Genomic DNA, 20,689 nt, shown 5'->3' with positions numbered 1-20,689 from the left:
AGAGTCACTGTTCTGAAGTTATTCTAAATCATAAAAAATCCCCAACCATTTAACCAAAAAATACCACACAAAACCCCTTTCCCCACTTTGCTATATAAAGATCAATGCACAGAGAAATTATTCTGAGTTTTTTCTGTATTTGAACTGGTATAAAGGCCTTTAGTATTTTTGCCAATTTTTAAAGCAGTTCAGTATGAGGAAGCTGGGTGAAGGCTGCTTTTTTTTTTCCCCACAACATCAAAATTATTTGTTATTTCCTCCACTAGTAGTCTCAACTGAAACTAAATGAAGAAACATACAAGTATCCAGAGCAGGGATAGGTCTTAACATTGGCATAAATTAAGTATGAGTGACAACTTGCTTTTTAAGTACATTACAAAAATAGCATGAGTACATGAATTACACAGGTAATGGGTGGCTTGGTATTTATAATTTATTTGTTTACAATCATCATGTACCCTGCCTCTGGGTACAGTAAGTTGAGTGCTGCATGTTCCCTCAGACACAACAACAGTCCTATAGTATGATGGGGCTATTTGAAGTGATGAAAATGTGAATGAAGGAAGAAAAAAAAATACAATGGCCTGTCAAATAGATTTTGAAAAATATGTATCAGTCACAGCAGTTGGCTGCAACCAAAACCTAGAAAAAGGTGGTGGCAGTCTGATTAGTCTCTAGCAGATGGATGGCTCTTCTACTGCATGGGCACCTTCAACAACAGCTTTCACACATTTGGCCATTGTCTGGGATGCTCTACTGATGGAGTCTGTAAAAAAATAAAAATCCAAACACGTAAGGACACAGATGCAATACAAAGTAAATTTAGTACAAGACTGCATACAAGGAGGATAAACAAAATCACTTAGTTGAAAATACAGTCTGTGCTTATGTAAATTCCAAATAATTTTACTGAAAAATGTTGTTTCTTCAGAAGACTCAAATCCTATTTATTTTAGCAGAAAGCTTTAAATGAATCATAAGAACCTTACTCTAAAGCTAATCAAAATGTTCTGATTTCAGTATGGAAAGACCACACTATACATACCTGTCATATAAAAGTCTTTTATTGTGAGCTGAGGTGGAACAAGAGGATCAGCAAGAAGCTGTTGCTTCGCTAACTGTGGTAAGAGAGGAAAAGAAAGTCACCTGTATGACAGAAGCTTGTTACCAAAGGATTTGCTAAGTGCATTTGTTAAGTGCATTCAGTGTAGGTCAAAAAATGCTTCTCATACTGCACATGAAGATTTTTCAAAAAAGCATTATGCTAGGTAACAGCACTAAATCATGCCAAGCTGCTTCGGTTTTGCTTACCTTTGCCAACTCATTTGCCTGGATGAAGTAGTTTGCTTCTTCCACATCATCATATCGAACCAGATTGGGCGATACTTCTTCTAAACGCTTCCGTATTTCATCAAGGTTCTCATAAGGCAAGGTCAAACCAGCCAGCTGAGAGATTCACAGAATGAAATGCCATCAAGTCTAGGGATTTAACTCATAGTGGTTTAGATTACTAATTCATTAACATCCCTAAAGTAAAATGAGGAAAAGTCTGCACTCCTGAAAACACAGGCAGTTAGAATGCATGAACTGAACCAAAGTCACTGTTCTGTTGGACCTCTGATGCCTACATAGCCAACACTTCCCCATGTTAAAAACCAGGCTGTCCTGTTTGCTATACAAAGGATAAAAGGGAAGTTCTTTTCTCCTTCCATACCTGCATTTTCCTTAGCTTACTACCAAAAGATATAAAAATTGATGCAATTATCAATGCATCTTGTTCCCTCTGAGTAGTGAGCACATATTTGACCTCATCTAATGATATCAGATCCTGGCCTCAGAGTCTATGCTGTTTGCTTTCTAAAAAGCAAGAAACTGCATGGTCCCACCAGCTTCCTCTAAAGCACTTCACAAAGACTTGCAAAGCTTCATCCATTATGCATTCCAACAGCATACAGCAGCTACAATATTAGAGCTATCCTCAACAGGGAAACAATATGATTTAACTCACAGAATTAACACAGGATTCAATATAGAACATTACTTCTTAAAACTATGTGCTTCCCTAAAAATCTACCATTTTTTACATTGGAAAATGTTTACAAAAAGAACTTAGCCTCTCAATATACTTTTATTAGAAGCAACTTATAACAGCAACAGTACCTCAGAGATAGCTCTAATAATTTTCCAGTCTTCCCTCGCCATCCCAGGAGGTGTTACTGCTACTCTTGTCTGCTGGGCCCGACCTTCAGTATTCACATAGGTGGCTGCCTTCTCTGTATAGGCTGCTCCCGGGAGAATAATATCAGCCATGGGAGCTCCCACATCCCCATGATGCCCTAAATACATGGGAAAAGGAAACAGTACACAATCATATGAGACAGAAGTAAGCCAAAATGAAAAGAAATGCTTTACTAAGACAGAATTTCTGTGTCCCCAGAAAAAAAGGATTTTCTAAGTTTTGCTTAGGCAGTAATTTGAAGCCCATGAGGCTGGCTGCTCTAAGATCTTACTTGGCTAATACTCTGGGGAGAAAGAATGGACTACAAACATGAGTAAATGGTACTTCAGTCTTTATAGTCACTCAGATTTGGGAGGTTCTTGAAACAAGGATTCTTAGATTGAGATCAGATCATGTTTTGGTATGACAGAACAGCTGGAAACTAATGCTCTTTTGTCTGCCAGATCTGAAGCTTTGTTTCAGAAGCCCTATACTGATTTACATTCCTTTATTAATCATCAACAGTTTCCCATCTTTACCTAAGGAATAGGTAACCATTACCTCAGGTATGTGTTAGAAGTTCCCTTTCCTGGCAGAAAACAAAGGCTAAAATTCCTCAAAGGGTTTTATGCCACTGTTCATGGTTTTTCCCCATCTATTAAGATAGCAACATTTCTTAATTTACTAATTACCTTGATAGATGATAAAACAGTCCTTCGTCAAGTTTTGACGTGTTATACAACCTGAATCTGCTCCCAAGAGATACAATACTTTGGGAGGACTTTTCCTAATTGCTTCCACTCCTGGTTTGAAACCCAGGTCCAAAGCAGCAACTTGGCTTGCAACCCTGTAGGAACAAATACATCATGACTAGGTAATTTCAGAATTTTCCCTTCCCATCTGTTAGGTTAGAACAGACCTAACTTATTTTTCTGACTAAATATTTTGAAGGGATGTAAGAGGTTCCTAATAGTAACAAGACAACCATGAAGCTCAAAGGCAGCTGAAATTTTTGACAGAGTATCAAGTTAGTTTTGCATTTTGACAACTTGACACCATTTAAAGTTTCCACAGGGAATCTCACCTATTTAAGATGGGATAGCAAAAATAAAGGCAGACATTGGAAGTCAGAACCTAGTGGAAGGCAGCTCACTGGTGAAGCTTGATGCTCAGATGACATTTCAGCTATGAATGGAACTCATCAGGCCTTTAATTTAGGGCACTCACATAGAAGAGGAGAGACCAACTCTAGGGCCATCAGCTACTTCAAATCATCAAAGTCTTAAAACCACTATTCATTTATGCACACATAAAAAAACCTTTAAAAAATGAAATAATAATTCCCATTTTCTGGCAGTCCTCCAAAGCAACACTTTTGCATAATCCTCCATAATCAGGTGTGAGTCTTATTTAAAAGAAAAAAGATTCTCTCTAGAGTACATATCTTCTAATGAAACTCATTTTGTCTGACAGAGTCAGACACAGAGAGTTCAGTAAGTTAAGTTGCTTTTTGCACTTAAGATAGAATGGATGCTGCACTGTTAGCATGGAAGTCAGTATGAAGAACTGCAAAACCACAGTTGTACCTTGAGTGTTCTCTAACTCATAAGTATTTTAGTACTAAGTATTTCAATTTCAGCAGCAGAATGCTATATTCCAGCTTCCTTCAGAGGACAAAACCCTGCTGTAACGATACTATTTTTGTATCAATGAAGCTGCTTGTGGCAGAAGAAATTTGAGTCTCCCGAATTAAGAGCCATTACACTTGGTGAAATAATTTTTCGTTTACAGACGTGGTCAATTTGACAGTCAGAATTTTAGAAAGGGAGTGGTGAAGGACTGTCCAAAGAGGAGTTTGTCTATTAAAAGGCATAGTATCTTGACAAATTGAATAGCTAAGATCAAAAGCTCTCAAATGAAAATCTTTCAAGGCTTTCTATTAACTATTCAGTTGAGAAGCTGCACAGTAAAAGGAATATTAAAAAAGCCCAAACAAAGAAATCCTATTATTTAAATATGGCCATTTTGGTCTTCTTCCTCTAGATAAAATGCAAGTATTTAGCAAGTGACACTGGTCTGCTGTGCATCCTACTGGGCACTGTGGTAGATGTTATAAAGCTCTCTTGTATTCTATGTCTAAATTGAAACCTTAAATTCTACATTTGAATATCATAAATTAATAAAGACTCATGGAGAGCCAGCTCAAGGAACCTATTTTTATTAAGAAGTTTTTGCTAGCCTGTATTTCTGGTTTTTATAGTCCCTACGGGTTTTAACCAAATAAACTGCTTGTGTGTACACAAAGCAATCTGTACACATACACTGTGGTAACCTGTGTAGCCCCATATGCAAGCAAGCTGCTCCCAAAAAAGTTTCAAAGCAAACCTGTGTAGGATGTTCAAGACTTTCCAATCAGCACCAGCACCGCTCTTGGCCCTGGCATTCTGTGCAATGGTGGAAACAGCAGCGTGGATGGCAGCTCCGTCATCGCGCTGCAGGGCTGCACTGCCCACCACCACCATCGGCTTTTTGGCATGGTCGAGGACCTGTGCAAGCCAACAATCAGAAATTCATTCCACAGCTACAAAGACAATTCTTGGTACAGATAATGTAATAAATCCCCAAATCTCTCCATGAGTCTTCCATGCATACCTATGGTTCCAAAATGGTCCTTGTTTCATTTAGAGATAAAGCCAAGAGAGCCTGCTGTAAGCAGGAAACAACCTTGTCAGTACAGAACTGTATGCTCAATAATCACACATTTAAGTGGAAACAGCAGTGTGGGAGTGGGCGGAGCCCCAGCTGCTTTGCCCTGGAGGGAGCCAAGCTGAGGTTCCTCGTCTCTGGATCCCTTTCGCTGGTACCCTCTCAATAAAGTACCACCTGCGGAAATTCCATACGAGACCTCTCCCTCTCTCACCACGGCCGGCTAAAAGAGGGGCTAACTCACAAGGGCATGAGCTGAAATCACTGAGAGCTGAAATCACTGAGCTGAAAAATCACTGCTCTGCGCAATGCTGAGAAGCCCCTCTGCCAGCTGAGGAGCGCCCTGACCCCCCAAGGAGCTGTTTCTAGCGAGACATCCTTTGGGGTGGCTGTGGCTCTCTGGGTCCCAAGCGGCGGACCCCATCTACCAGCTGGGATACAGCAGCACCTGAAACAGCCTGTTTTATGTCAAGAAATATCCCAGGAGTTTCCTGCACTGCAAAGTTTTACACACCTGAATATATTACGCAGTTTATAAATACCTGGTACACACTAATCATTACCTCAGCTCTGCACTTGATTAAAAGCAAATAACCCCACCTACAACATGGTACTTTTCGTCAAATCTGTCTCTGGAGAATTCAGATTATTACTCAATACCCATGGAATTTAACAGTACACTCTTTAAGTTCTGTGTACCTTAGAGAAGGCATGTTTGCCAGAAGCAATGTCCTGAAGTATCTGTGGGGACTCCCCTAGATGTTCATATGTGTAGGTCAGATTCACAGGAGAACCAACAAGGGCCACTTGCAAGTCATTGTGAAGCCAGCTGAAAATACAACCAACAGTTTATAAAAATTAAAAAAATATAGACTTTTACCCAACCAAAGCCACTAATTATAACTTCAGTAGTAACTTAAAATAGGATTGCAAAGGAATTTTAATGGCATTCATTGTTTTGGTAAGATGCAATTTAGCTTTATTCTGACTGTTAAGCAAGCCTAAAGTTTTTTTCAGAAGGATTATTTCTCTAGATATATTCCAGAAACAGTACAGCAACACACCTTACGTGACAAGTTCCTAACTCAATCCCCTCCTCCCCCCAAGCTTCTGCCAATTCAGAAATTTTAGAAATCCACTTATTTTTTAGATAAACACAGAAAAAATTAGTTGGTTAAAATTTTTTTTTTGCAGCTTCTCATGGCACAGACTTATAAAAATATATGAAAATATACTTTTTAAAGTCTCACTACATTTTCTCCTTTCAAAATTTCAATGCCATTACTGTTTAAAGTTAGGTATTTTCAAAGATTCCATCATTAAGAAAGACAGAGCTTTTATACACATTTGCCTCTGACATATCTTATTAAAATTGAATTGGCTACATTCAAAAGTTTGGGAAAGCCACACTACTTGGCAAAGAAAACGCTGAACTTGAATGACTGCTTCTAAACTCAGTACATCTGATTTGTTACAATACAAAAAGCAATAAGCTGATGCTGAAAATAAACCTTTAAGGAATATGCTTTAACAGACTTCTATAAAACAGAAAATCTGAGGTATCTGTGTAACGCAACAAAGGAATAGATGTCTGAGTAGGTGAACTTAATGTAAAATGTCAAAGTGAGAATGAACTGGCTCTACGCTACAGGGCACTACCCTTTTTCCACACATAAATCACCATTCCCTTTACTAAAAGGTGAACTAAATCCAATGATCCCGTCTGAATGAATGCTCTCAAGTTACTGCCTGCAGCTCCAACCGAGCACTGTATCAAATCCAGATGGATTCACATGCTTATTCACCACCACGGGATACGAACCTCTTTCGAATTCTAGCATTAAAAAGCGGTGCCTCAAAGCGTGGATTGGTGCCAACCAGAAGGAGGACATCTGCCTCCTCCACCCCAGCAATCTTGGTATTCAGCAGGTAGTTAGAGCGCAAATCTGTGCTATAACAAAAAGATGTAGGAAAGAGGATGAGAATTCAGTAGAGGGAAGGAATGAAGCTATGGTAAAGACTGTAGATGCTCAAAACCCTTTTTCATCTCAGGAAAAGGAAGAGCAAGAAGAGATTTCTCAATCCAAATTACTAATCATAACTGTACTAAAGTTTTCACACCATAGATAGAAATAGACTGACTTATCCAGCTTACAACATAGTGTAACTGCCTTTCAGTGACTGACTGTTAAACTGCAGCAGCCATACATACAGTACAACAAGGGGTAAAGTGTGCAACCCTTGCTGGAGGAGAGACTATGAATCAACTCACAGTCCATAAATACTCTCTATATGTGAGTATTGTAAATTCAAATAAATCCTGCTAATGCATCAGCAATTGTTATCCCTGCTAATTTCAGAATATTGCCATGAGCTGATCTGTAGACCGGAAAGTTTATCAACATATTAATTACAGACACTGCCTGTCCTCTTACCCAGCTCCAGCAGTAGGAAAGATCTCTTCAGTGCAGAGCGTATCACAATTCACTCTATTCAGCAGGTCTTTCAGAGCTATTAGTGCTTCTGCATCCACCAGCCCTCCTACAACTGCTGCTATATCCTTACCTTCCACTGCCTGGAGCTGGAGAGAAAGGAAGTATAAACAAAGGAAACCGCTGAATTAAATGCTCATTTAGCCCAGGTAAATACTTGTTATATTAAGGCGTGCCAAAGCCAGCAGTGCAATTGCTGGCCTGGAGTAGCACAAATGGATCGGTGATGTCTGATTCCTGCCAGGCAGAAACTCCAGCTCCTTCAGAAATCATGATAAACAAGGAAGAGCTCTCTGTATTCTATGCAGGTCCCTCCCACTTGAGTTATCACTCAGGTGTAGCTAATTCTCATTTGGTGTGCTGAGAGAGGAAGGTTGGTGAATGCTTTTAACAGACCCACAGTGCAGACAGAATACAAACTCACGTAACACAAGCTCTGGTAGTAAACTTAACTCAAAGGTATTACCTGAGAAGAAATAGCTTTTGTAACAAACCCTGCCAAATGCATCATGGGCAAAAACATCCTTGAGGAAAGTTCAATTACAGTTATTCAATTCTACTTCACCCACATAAAATTTTTAATCAAAATCCAGAGCAGTCATGCAGCACTTCATTTGAGCTGTAGAATCAATCACCACACGGAGAAAGCACTGAGGAAAGCACAATTCAGATATAAGTAATACAGACTTAATGTCTTTGATGGCAAAAGTGGTGATAGCACAGTTTAAATAGGTTTAAATATGTCTTCAGATAGATCGGAGTATTCAGGAAAATTGCTTCCCCCTAAATTTCTGAAGTAACAGTTTACTTTCCTATTTAAATGTAAGTAATTTTTCTCCCAATGCTCCAAATGAAACCATGATAAGAAAAAGTTCTTTAAAAGATCTAATCCATGAAACAGGGAATTTTAGCAAAAATAAGAAATTTAAATGGAAACAATTAATTAGCAGTTACATGTTCCCCTCTAAACTTAAAGAAAAAATATTTTTAATATAACTCATTTGATATTAATACTCATAATACATCCAGCTTTAGAAATTAACTTTAGATTACTTATATTGAAAATTGTTCTTACCACACCAGCAACACGAGCTAATACATCCTCCCACGAGGCATAAACAAATACTCCTTTCTCATTTTTGATCATTGGCTGAGTAAGTCTCTGGCGCTTCAGACCATCATAAGCAAACCTAAGTGAACACCAAGAATATTATAAAAGAGCAAAGACAAAGATAATTGTGTATAATTCTATGAGTTTGCTTATTGCAAGCTTTTAGAAAAGAGAAAACCAAGAAGTATTTCCTTTGAAAGTTTAACTTTTCCTTCTCAAAAACATGCAAAACAATCAGTAATAGAAATAAAAGTTACTGTGAAAAAATGTTATAAAAATCAGAATATTAGGAAACTCAGCAACTTCAATTATAGAATTAAAAAACGTATTTCCTCAATTATTCTTCTTCACTATAGCTTTACAACACTAACAGCTGAATACCAAAGTCAGTGCTACTGTGCACATTTCTGGTTCTGCAAAGTGTCCCTTTAATGCATGCATAAACACATGTTGGTACAAGCACATCTACACACCTTGTTTTGTCAGATATCCATTCCTCATTGATATCTTCATGCAGCCTCGGCAAAATTCTCATCACTTCTCCAGTCCTCGTGCTCACTACAATGTTGCTTCCAACTGCATCAAGAACATCAATAGACTCTACCTTCCTGTTTAGAAGAACAAATAAACGACTTGCAGTCTTTCATATATAATCAACAAGTGTCTTATTTTTGGCCTGAATAGAGGTGATATTCTTCATAGTAACTGATATAGTGCTGTATTTAGGACTTAGGGTGTGAATAGTGTGATAACAGAGGGATGTTCTACTTGTTGCCAAGCAACATTTACACCACATCAAGGACTTTTCACAGCTTTACACCCAGTCCCACCATCAAGGAGGCTGAGGAGCACAAGAAGCTGGGGGGACACGGGCAGGACAGCTGACCCCAGTGGGCCAAAGGATGTCCTGCATCACACAGCAGCAAGCCCAGTATGTGAACAAGGGGGAAAGCTGGCTGGGGCTGCTGCTCAGGGACTGGCTGGGCAATTGCAGTGTGCATCACTTGCTTTGTACATTCAAATCTTTTATCATTATTGTAATTTTCTTCTTCTGTCCTATTAAACTGTCTTTATTTCAGCTCACAAATTTTCCATCTCCTTCCCCCAATTTTCTCTCCTATGCCCCATGGGGGGCTGAAATGAGCAAGTGGCTATGTGGTATTTAGCTGCCTGCTGTGTTAAATCACAACAGTCTTTTAAAGCATCCAGTGTGGGGCACGAAGAGTTGAGATAACAGATCTGACCAGAGAGTGTGAAAACAAATTTGTTATAAGCACTCATTGTACTAGTTTAACAGGTGCTAGTCTCAGAGTTGCTGCAAACGTTCTCAGAGCTGGGTTATGTAACACGTTGCTGTCTGAATGTGTTCCTTGTTTGCTGTTTATCATCTCTTGAAGGTGGGTTAAGGATGTCATTCTGTCACAGTGTGTCACTGGTTTATGGCAGGACAAAACTGCTGGTGGAGATCCGGATCCGGCGCTTGCACTGAGCACCGCTGCCGGCTCCGTGCTGCGGGAGCCTTCCAGCGGACACGGCCGGTAATTACACCCTGCACCTTCCCGCAGAGGAGAGCTGTGCGGAGGGACCTTCCTCCGCCTGCCCCTGCTCCTCCTCCAGACTAACAACAGCTCCTGGGGATTTTGAATATCCTTGGGATGGTCAAACCAGCATGTTCCTATGTTCGGGGCCAGGCTGGATAAAGTCTTGAGCAACCTGATCTAGTGAGAGGCGTCCCTGCCCATGGCAGGGGTGGCTGTGACTAGATGATCTTCAAGGTCCACTCCAACCCTTAATGCTCTGTGATTCTGCCTCCTGAATGTTTCAGGGCTTGTATAGGGTTAAACAGCTACTTAAGAAAATCACACAGATCTGCTCTGAAGCGGAACAGCTTAGTTTCAAAAGACATTTTATATAATATCCTCAACAATTAGTTAGTTAATGAATTTCTCTTTTCCTTTATATGCACTTTTATTTAGCAATCTGCAAGTCCAAAACATTTTAGGGTAAAAATAAGGAAAGAACAGTCTACAAGCTATAACATTCTTCCTTTTCTTATATAAGCTGTAACAAAATTGGTGTTAGATTCAGTCTATGGGAAAGTCTACAACAAAAATGCAGAAAATAAAAATCAGAGAAAACCCCTGGTATCACAGATGGACATATTCTAAGCTGAAGTGTACAACAAACAGAGAAAGCTGTGTCTTCAGTATGAGTTAAGACACCTACCTTGTCTCCCAAGGCCGTGCAGTAAAGGCATATGGCTTGGAGGTAAGAGCACCAACTGGGCAGATGTCAATAATATTTCCTGATAACTCAGACATAAACATTTTCTCAACATAAGTACCAACTTGCATATCATTTCCTCTTCCAGTTGTTCCCAAGTCATCCACCCCTGCAACCTCACTAGCAAACCTGGTAGGTGCACAAAGAAAGAGAAACACATCTGGCATGTACAGCTGCAACAGAGAACATTTTTCAGCCCTCATCTCATTTTTTTAAGACAAAACATTAGTTCATACATCTGAAAGAAGAAAACAATTGTTTAGATGCATTAGTCAGTGCCATCACAAGCAGGACCATCTGCAGGATTTCATCCAGAAAGGGCTACAGAAACTAGAGGGAGTTACACCAAAAAACACAGAAACTAGGGGGAGTTATATCAAAAAACACAGCAGTTCAGCACTCACTGCATTACACAGAGTCCAAGAATAGTCCTAACTAACAAGATCCTTCTAGAACTAGTTGGGTGCATTGCATTCTTTTCCATCTGGCTCAAGTTGGCCAGTACAGCATCTCAGGTCTACAGAACAGCATAAATATAGCTACTGGAGGCTATAAAAAATAAATAAATCTTACAGCTTGTGGCTGAGGAAGTCACATACCCACTCTGGCACCAACACCATGGGAGCAGTTCTGTCCTGCAAAACTCTGATTTCACTTTCATGCACTGGCCATCTTTCTCTATTTCCTGTCTGGTAGCTCCAGGAAACCAACTATCAGTCACTAACAGAAATAAAATTTTTAAGTATCATCAGAAAAAAAAAAAAATTAAAAAACTGACTACCCTTCATGATGTTTCCTTCACTAGTAACAAACTGACACAAACATGCCTGCTTAGTGCTCTCCTCAGCGAAAGTAAAGGAGTTTACCTAATGCATCGAGTGCACTGTATACAGCGAGTCATGATGGTCTTGACCAACGGGCCAATGTTCTTGTCCTCCACAGCACGTTTGCTCTCTCTAAATCTGCTCCTGTCACTGCCAAACATCATTGACTGGTCCTACAACAGACAACAGAACATACACATATCCAGGCTGCTGGAAAGCAGCATTTTTATACAGAAGTCTACATAATTTAATTGGATGTTGTACCTGTAGATCACATTCTCCACCCTGATCACAGATAGGACAGTCCAATGGGTGATTTGCCAGCAGGAACTCCATTACACCCTCTCTGTTAGGTTCAGAGAATGAAATTAATGTCAACTTAACATCATTTAGCAGACAGTAGAACTAATCAGCAAAAGGAGGCTGAAAGAACAGTACCTTGCTTTCCTGGACTTCTCAGAGTTTGTCAGTATATTCCAGCCCTTCATAACTGGCATGGCACAAGCAGCAACTGGCTGCAATCACCATAAAAAGCAAGCATGAACACAATATGTTTCTTCTCAACAGGAGCACAAAGCCCCCACCTCCTCCCCCCAAGTCCTAACATAGGTACCTGCTACAAATAAATAGAAATAAAGAGGTCTGCAAGGAAAAAAATAAGAGTCTACCTGGTAAAGTCACTTAGAAGCCATATTTATTAATAATCTGCTATATAGAAAGGTTACATTAGTTATGATTTATTTAAAGGTAAAAATTCTACAATTTCCAGTCCCAATTTAAGCAGCATTAAGAATGTCAGGTGTAATCAAAGGCAAATCAAAGAGCTTCAGCAGACATCTAGAAAAACTCTAGAACCAAAGTTCAGAGCATGAATCATTCACAAGACATTTATTTGCACAAAGCCTGTATAAGGTCTTGGAATAAAATTCTTCTCAAGATTACTGCAAGATTAACAAAAACTCCTGCTTAGTAAACAAATCCTTCTTATTTTCAATCACATTATGACTTCCACCTTTAGTGACAACCTGACATTTCCACAGACACAAAGCTCAAATGATGGAACTGAAGTTGGGGTGAGCTAAAAAATTTATGTGTGAGTATAAATGTGTAATCCAAGACTGAACTCCATAGGAATGTGCATAAATTTCTTAGTGCTGCTGAAGACAGTGTTCACTCCTGAAATCAACTATTTCACAACAGATACCAATGCATTAGAATATAAACCACTAACTGAAATCTTTACTTAAAATGAACCTGCAGGTACTGATCCTACAGCTAAATTCATACAGTATCTGGAGTTTATTATCTCTGTAGTATCAGCTGAAAATGTGTGGCTGAAGCTTGAACTACAAAGCATAAAATGCATCTAACAGCAAACTCACAGCTATCAAATGCTCATGTCCAAGAGCAAGATAGTCCATAAAAACCTGAGAACTGACTCTGACTCATTAAGCAATCACTACAGTCCAGCAGGAAGATGAGAAAAAACTGCTTTGAGCAGCTGAATGACAACAATTATTTACAAGATTTAAACTAGGCCCAAGCACAGCAAAAAAAAAAAAAAAAAAAAAAAAAATCCTATTAAGCTCCCTATTGCAATTCCTGTGAAACACAAACAATACCTTTGGAGCTTTCTCTATTTCCACAAGACACATCCTACAGTTTCCAGCAACAGAGAGACGATCATGGTAACAAAAACGAGGTATCTGAACTCCAGCCTTTTCACAAGCCTATAAAAAAATAAGAAACAAAGGAAAATCTAATCTTAGTGAGACTTTTCAGTTCCACCTCAGAAAACACTATGCAGCTTTTCAAAGAGTAACACTATCAGTGCTCAAGAACAGAGTGCACTTGACCTTTCATCTTAAGAAGTGACCATAAATAAAAAATTGTGACAGAACAAAAAAAATCAGGATCTGAATTACAAATATAGTTTCTCTAACCTTTGTAAGTGATTGAGGAAATGAGATCTGACCTCTCTTTCATTCTTTCCTCCAATAACAGAGAGAATTCTCTGCAACAGGGCACTAGCAATACAAGTAACTTTTTAAAGAACACATACAATCTTTAAGGAACAGCACATGAAAATAAAAATTGAAAAACATAAAGAGAGCAGCAATGGGCATAATGACTCCTGGTAATTCAACAACACAGATACTGTGTATAAAGGTGCTCCACAGTCACTCTTCAACTTCAGCAGACCCAAACTTAAAGACAACATGACAGAAGAGACAGGAGGACAGAGCCAACAGATTTCCAGAGAACAGATGAAGACAGCCTTTCCTGCATAAAACCCCAACAGCTAATGGGATCTGTGCTACAGCATAATAGCTATGCCTGCCAGAAGATATATCACTGAATTAAAAAAAAAAAAAAAAAAACTCTAACAAGATCTAGATTTTCTGATAATTTCTACCAAACAGCACCACATTGGCTAAACTGAAAAGCTAATTTAAAAAAATAGCATTTAAGAAAAATTTACACTAGTTTCCTGCTGGGGGCATTCTAAAGCCTAAATAAATTACGAACTTGTATCCAAAGAGCAAAGGCTATATCTTGAAATAAATTGCGTATTTTAATGTCTAACTCATTATACCACATCTTCATTTAATGGCTTCTTAAAAAAAAAAAAATTACTTGAAATTTTAGTCTGAAAAGTGACAACATGCAGTACAGGCTAGGAATCTAGGTTCTCTTTATTCCCACACCAAGACAAATAAAAACAGCTAAGGAAGAGCACTCTGAATCATAACTAATAACTAAAAGGAGACAATCCCTCATTTACCCAAGACATACTGTAACAAGACACAAAATGAACAGGTTCTGAAAGACTATGAGGTCACATACTGTTCAGAGATAGAAGTTCAACCAGAATTTATCAAAGTCTATTATTGCATTGCATAAAGTTTTGCAGCTGGGATTGATGCTGCATGCATCTTCTTTCAAGCAACCATGGCGTATTTTTCTTTTTCAGACACTGAATTCCCCAAAGGATTTCTGCCACATGAAATTGCATCACAGTTAAAACACCCCCAAAGAATTGCAAGAAACAATGTAAAAACAGGTGGCCTTTTGCTGTATGGAACAGAACATGCTGACAAGAAGTGAGATGGGAAGTCCCAGAAAATTGAGAATGTCATTCCCCACACCTGCAGTACTGTGGTTCCAGGGTTAACCAACACAGGATGGCCATCCACAAACACCTCTATTTGGTTGCTGGCTGCTGTTGCAGTTGTACGCCCTGAAAGACAGAAAGAAAGGAAAGAAAACAAAAGCAACTTTCACTTAATGCTAGGTGGAAACCATCATATCCCCCAATCCTGATTTTAGTTATGGAGTGCTGATAAAATCCCAGTTCTACCAACAGTGCAACACATGATCCATGAGCCTGCAAACCAAGTATGCATATGTATCCTTGGATAAATGAACTGCACGTACATTTATCACCAGAGAGACAGATATAAACTACAGACACTTACCACATACTCTGGAGGACTGGGTGACCCCAGCTAAGGTCCTGGGGACAGCAAGCAGTCGAAGCATTGTTCCTTGGGAAGAGAAAAAACCGCATTGTTGTTATCAGTTTAAATGTTTGCTGTCAAGTTTTAAACAGGCAGAGTAAAAACTTGTACACCAGCTGCAAAGGAGCACGTATGCACACCTATATATGCACAGTTATGAGAGAGTGAGTTACCTCCTTCAAACGCAAGGTATGATTCTCTAACAATCTATACATCACACAGAGGAATGTCACCGAGCGGCCTCCCCGCCTGCAGCGGAGCGCCGGCCCCGGCCCCGCTCCCCCACGGACCGGACGGCGCAGCTCGGCGGTGGCGGGCCCGGTGTCGCCGTCCCCGCGGCCGAGGGCACGGCCGGCGGCAGCGCTACCCGGCGCGGGGGTCACCTTGGAGGCGCCGCCGCCCGCCGGGCAGCCCCCGGCCCGCCGCCCGGCCCGTCAAGGACTCCGGGAGCGGGGCGGGCGGAGGCGCCCGGAGCAGCGGCACCCGCGCCCACCGAGCCCGCCTGCAGCGGCACCGCCGTTACCTGGCGCGGGACGGGCCGCGGCGCCGCGGGACGGCTGCGCTCGGCCTCTATGGCGGCGGCCTCGGGCTTTTCCGCCGCTGCCCTCAGCCTCCTTCGGCTATCTCCGGAGCCGCCTTCGGCAATCTCCGGAGAGCGCAGTCCGCACTCGGCAACCTCCGGAGCGAACCGCTTCGGGTATTTCCGGCAAGCTATCGGCGAGCAATGACACGGGCAATTTCCGCCGCTAGCCCACAGCCTTTTCGGCCACCGTTATACGCGCTGCCCTTCCCTCGGCAATTTCCGTCCCTTTCCGTCACTTTCTTCGTCCAACTCCGGCAACTTCCGCTGTGCCAGCGGGGCGGGGTGTGGCGACACTACAATGTTACAAAACCTCTGTAACGCCGCAAAGCTTCCTAAGGTTTATTATAGGCCTCGTATTTATAACTTCGACGCTTTCCTGCACCTCTGGTGCCTCGTCCGCTGCACGCCCTGCCCTGCAGCAGCCGACCCGTGAGGAGCTACCTCGCAGCTCGCTCTCGCGGAAGAACACACTTGCGTGCAGCGCCGCGCAGGAATACCGGCGCTATATAAGGCCGGCGCAGGCGCGTCGCGGCCCTTTCGCGCGGCGGTGGCGGTCGGGGCGGGCGCTGCGTGTGGGCCGCCGCCATGGGCTTCGGGGACCTGAAGTCCGCCGCCGGCCTCCGCGTCCTCAATGACTTCCTGGCCGACAAGAGCTACATCGAGGGGTGAGAGGCGGCGGGGGTTGCTGGGGTGTGGAGGAGTCGGGCCTGGCGGAGACAAGCGGTGGGGACGCGGGAGGGCCCTGAGTCACCGCGGCAGCTGCACGGGCGGCGCTGCTCGGCGGCCGCCGCTGCTCCACGTGTTCCTGCGTGCCCCGAGCAAGGGAGTTAATTTGGCTTGTTCTTTGCAGGTACGTCCCTTCGCAGGCTGACATAGCAGTGTTCGAAGCGATCGCTGCCCCACCGCCTGCAGATTTGTTCCATGCTCTCCGGTGGTACAATCATATTAAGTCGTACGAAAAGCAGAAGGCAAGGTATGGGTGAATTTCGAAGCTGCAGTATCTCTCCGAACTAGCCTGCAAATTGTTGCGTTTGTTTCATCGAGTTTGAACAGATCCGGTTTTCAGTAGCACCACGTGGCATTTTGTGTTGTAGGAACACAAACAGCTCCAGAAACAGAGAAGACTTCTGTCAGTACGAAGGCCAAAATTAATGATTTGTTGTACTGAAGAACATGGAAAGAAAGGGAGATATAGAAGAAAATAGTATCTCTTTTCTCTTTTAGTGGTTTTCAGTGTTCATGAAAGGTCGTGTATTGACGTGCATGGAGACTGCAGGCCTCTCTGAAAACCTACAGCATAGGTGGGGTCAGTATTGCTACACTGCTTTCTCTGAGCCTCAGTCCTCTTTGGAGGAAGCTCTTCCAAACATGGGTGGCTCAGTCTCCAGTCCATTTCTGAAGCTTTTGTAATGCTAAAGGCGCCTGAGATTCTGAAGTGACAAAGTCCACCCTGGAAACTGCATGCAGTTCCTGAGATCAAAAGCCTGTTTTACTGCTCCAGTAACAGCAATTCACATTAGCAAGACAAATGTGAGCTTATTCTAAGAGAACAGTATATGAGCTGCAAGAGAAGGTAAATTCAGGGAGTCCTGCCTTATGCTGTTCAAAGTAAGGGTTTAGGGTAAAGTGTTCACTGAAACTTAGGAAAATAATAAGTAAGGAAAGTAGTATTTACCTAAGTAGTGTGATTTAAGTCACTTCGTGGTTTTTAAACAAGCGAAGATAGTTCTAGGAAAGCATGGAAAAGAAGTTGGTAACTCCTCCGAGACAGAGCACAGTGCAGCTAAGGGGAGGCTTTTGCTATCCCTGTACTTAGGTGGGCAGGATCATACCAGCTTTGATGAGCTACAGGAAGTCCCATATTCACAGATTACTCAGCTGCCGAGTCAGGAGCATTAGCGGCTGTCTTTCATAAGGTTCTGGTTTCAAGTAGAAAAATTGGATTTTTGCTTTTACAGCACTAGGTTTTCTTTACAAATGCATTTGTAGGTGTAGTGATAAACTAACAGTGATTGTATTGCCTTTTGAGTAGGTTCCTAATGTCTACATTTTTCTTTCAGCTTGCCAGGAGTAAAGAAGGCTTTGGGAAAATATGGTCCTGCTGATGTTGAGGACACAACAGGTGCGGCCACGGATAGCAAAGATGATGATGACATTGACCTTTTTGGATCTGATGATGAGGAGGTACTTGTGACCTTTCTGTATTATTTTTATTGCATTATAGAAATTAACACAGGTATGCAGATTTTCACCTTGACCTAGTTGAAGTTACTTAAATTTCTGACCTTTGTAATTGATCCTACTTGAAATTCTTAAGTGTAGCTTGAAAACTCAAAAGTTGAAAAACAATGTCTTGGAATACAGTGAACTGTCCAACTTTTGACTGGTTACATGATGAGTAAAACAAAAAATCACCATCTTTCGGCTGACAGTTGTGATGTTTTGTTTTTATCTGAGTTGATGCCAGTCAGTTTGGTAGCACTTTGGAGATGCAGAGTTTTGGTGCTTTTCTGTAACTGCAAATTTCTCTTTCAGGAAAGTGAAGAAGCAAAGAAACTGAGGGAAGAACGTCTGGCCCAGTATGAATCAAAGAAATCCAAAAGTATGTGTGCCCAGAACTTCCTAATCTTTTACACTTGAGTTAATATTCATGCATTTGAACAGGATGGCTAGAAACACTAATTAACTGTAATAAAAGATCAGCTTGACTGGAATGAGACAGGAGTAATTAGTTTCACTTGAATTGCCAGTGAGCTCAGCCTTCCCATAGCAAGTAGGAATGTTAACATGCTTTTTGTTCTGATTCATACACTCCTGCTTTTTCTTTCCAGAGACTGAGCTTTACATAAATAGTGATAACATGAGCATTTTCTTTTAAAAAGTTACTCCACAGCTACTGGCCTGAAACTGTTCAAATCTGTAGCAGTTGCAGTATTCCATCTGTGGAAAATAAACTGTTACACAGCATTAGGCTCCTTCTCAGATGTTCTGAAAAGGACTTCCTATGTAACAAACACTGTCAGCTACTCAAATCTGAGTCTGCATTATGTATCTACAATATTGAACATGAAGATGTGAGCTGCGGTACTTCAGAAATGTACATTAGTGCCAGAGGCCTGTCACAGCAATGTGAGCAGGTTCTGGTTTATAGAATTGGATAAGTTGCTCTTGTAAAACCAGTTTGCAAGTATATTAATGAGGTTTTGGAATATTCCTACCTTTTCATGGTGATTTTCTTCCCCCAGAACCAGCTGTTATTGCCAAGTCATCAATCTTGCTTGATGTGAAACCTTGGGATGATGAGACAGACATGGCCAAACTAGAGGAGTGCGTTCGAAGCATTCAGGCAGATGGCTTGGTCTGGGGATCTTGTAAGTATGGGGAAATTCCAGAGCTGGGAGAGGGAGAGTGCAGGCCCTTGGGGTAGTATATGAGTGGTTGGACTTGTGGTCACTGTTTGCTGATCTCTGAAATGTAGGTAACGGGAACTGCAGTACTTTAGTGTCTTTAGTCAGAGAAGGTGTCTTAGTGCAGTGACCTGGTTAAGATTCAAATACAGGTTTAAAAGCTACAGAACTTAAGCTGTGCTATCCTGTGTCTCTCTGTACAATTGCTGATGTAGCAAACAAACAAACACCTTCACCCACACACATCACTGGTTTGGGGAGGGGGCAGAGGTCCACAGAAATAAACTTTTTCAATCAGTTGCAATGAATGCTGGGTTGTTAATTAAATCGTCCATAATGGGGGCCAAAAGCTGTTCTTATATATTTCTGCAAATTGCTTTGGTCAGTTAATTCTTAGATCTGTGTTTTAAGAGATTCCACCAATTTAAGGAGTATTAATTTTTTTTTCTCTTTTTTTATTTTGCAGCCAAGCTAGTACCTGTTGGCTATGGTATCAAAAAGCTTCAGATCCAGTGTGTTGTTGAAGATGATAAAGTTGGAACAGATATGCTGGAAGAGAGGATAACAGCTTTTGAAGATTATGTACAATCAATGGATGTAGCTGCTTTCAATAAGATTTAAGTCTTGATATATCTAGAATAAATGTTGTTGCAAAAAATGTGCAGTGTCTGTGCTTGTTTCAGAATCTTAAAAGTAATCCAGCTTACAAATGTAAGATTTTCTTAATGGGTAAAGTAGAAACTGAAACTGAATTTCGAGGTTGCTCTGGCATCTCACTGAAGTACCCAGGAGTATGAGCAGAGAGCATCACTTCAGAGTTAACATTGCCATGGCTTTAAAATCCTGAAATGCTCCTTCCTCCATCTGGAGGAAATGGCTTCTGTGGAAATGTCTGGAATTCCTCTGGAAGGAGAAATGGTTTTAAGGGAAAGGAGCAGGTCTCAGTGAAAGTGCAAGCAATATTTTAGTGGGTAAGCAGGAGTATAAATTCCTATTGTTCAGTAAGGGTGGTGACTAACCAAATGCTATGGCCGTTGACAGCTAACACTCCAGTGAGACTGAGAGGAAGCTACCTTCTAAGTGATTTGCAGTGCTCTAGATAAGGCCTGAGACTACCCTGGTACCTTTTCAGCTGCTTTACGACTTGATTTTGTTTGTTTGTTTTTCCTCGGAGGCTTGGAAACATTTGGGATGGAATACGTCGACTTTTCTGTCTTAATTAACACATCAAATTACGTTGCGGAGCAGCCGCTGCCGTGCGGGGCACGGGCGGTGCCTCTGGGGGGCGCTGCGAGCCCAGCGGTGCCCCGGGAGCAGGGCGGGAGCCGGGAGTCACCGCGGGCTGCGGCCACTGCGGGGGGCTGCCTGACCCCCCTAAACTGCACACCTGCCCGTGAGGTAAAGGGAGAAACACAGCTGAGAACGCAAACGCATAAAGGATATAAAAAGTAATGAAATTAATAGCGGTTTGAGCTGTGTGCTCACCTCCTGATTGGATTCTAAATTAATTCTGACATTTCTTTTAGCGTATGAAGAACCTATCA

The 20,689-nt window shown here is 41.5% G+C and overlaps 2 protein-coding genes and 2 non-coding genes across 5 annotated transcripts; 3 read left to right on the top strand and 1 right to left on the bottom strand.

Annotated features, from left to right (window-relative positions):
- Window positions 1-411: 411 nt before the first annotated feature.
- NDUFS1 (NADH:ubiquinone oxidoreductase core subunit S1) lies at window positions 412-16,166 on the bottom strand. Of its 2 annotated transcripts, none has more exons than XM_066322660.1 (19): window positions 15,679-16,166; window positions 15,114-15,182; window positions 14,784-14,875; window positions 13,257-13,364; window positions 12,073-12,149; window positions 11,899-11,980; window positions 11,677-11,807; window positions 10,754-10,939; window positions 9,001-9,135; window positions 8,492-8,606; window positions 7,360-7,505; window positions 6,747-6,875; window positions 5,624-5,753; window positions 4,604-4,764; window positions 2,911-3,065; window positions 2,161-2,336; window positions 1,312-1,446; window positions 1,046-1,118; window positions 412-766 (listed from the first exon to the last, which is right to left on the bottom strand). In XM_066322660.1, exons 2-19 carry the CDS (start codon window positions 15,175-15,177, stop codon window positions 675-677), a joined length of 2,187 nt encoding a protein of 728 aa, XP_066178757.1. In that variant the 5' UTR covers window positions 15,178-15,182; window positions 15,679-16,166; the 3' UTR covers window positions 412-674. The 2 variants fall into 2 exon arrangements, with proteins under 2 accessions (XP_066178757.1, XP_066178758.1); XM_066322661.1 differs by lacking the exon at window positions 15,679-16,166 and adding an exon at window positions 15,329-15,451.
- Window positions 16,167-16,308: 142 nt separating this feature from the next.
- EEF1B2 (eukaryotic translation elongation factor 1 beta 2) lies at window positions 16,309-19,825 on the top strand. Its single transcript, XM_066322662.1, has 6 exons — window positions 16,309-16,403; window positions 16,589-16,711; window positions 17,799-17,922; window positions 18,274-18,340; window positions 18,984-19,109; window positions 19,612-19,825. The coding sequence occupies exons 1-6, from the start codon at window positions 16,324-16,326 to the stop codon at window positions 19,764-19,766; spliced, it is 675 nt and encodes a 224-aa protein (XP_066178759.1). The 5' UTR covers window positions 16,309-16,323; the 3' UTR covers window positions 19,767-19,825.
- LOC136363889 (small nucleolar RNA SNORD51) lies at window positions 18,122-18,201 on the top strand. Its single transcript, XR_010744078.1, has one exon. It is a non-coding gene; the product is annotated as a small nucleolar RNA SNORD51 (small nucleolar RNA).
- Window positions 18,624-18,757, top strand: LOC136363892 (small nucleolar RNA SNORA41). Its single transcript, XR_010744081.1, has one exon. It is a non-coding gene; the product is annotated as a small nucleolar RNA SNORA41 (small nucleolar RNA).
- Window positions 19,826-20,689: the final 864 nt, after the last annotated feature.

This window comes from Sylvia atricapilla, chromosome 7 (assembly GCF_009819655.1).
Source record: "Sylvia atricapilla isolate bSylAtr1 chromosome 7, bSylAtr1.pri, whole genome shotgun sequence".
NCBI lineage: Eukaryota > Metazoa > Chordata > Aves > Passeriformes > Sylviidae > Sylvia > Sylvia atricapilla.
Note: the sequence above shows the minus strand (reverse complement) of the source record. Positions and strands in the feature narration are given on the sequence as shown.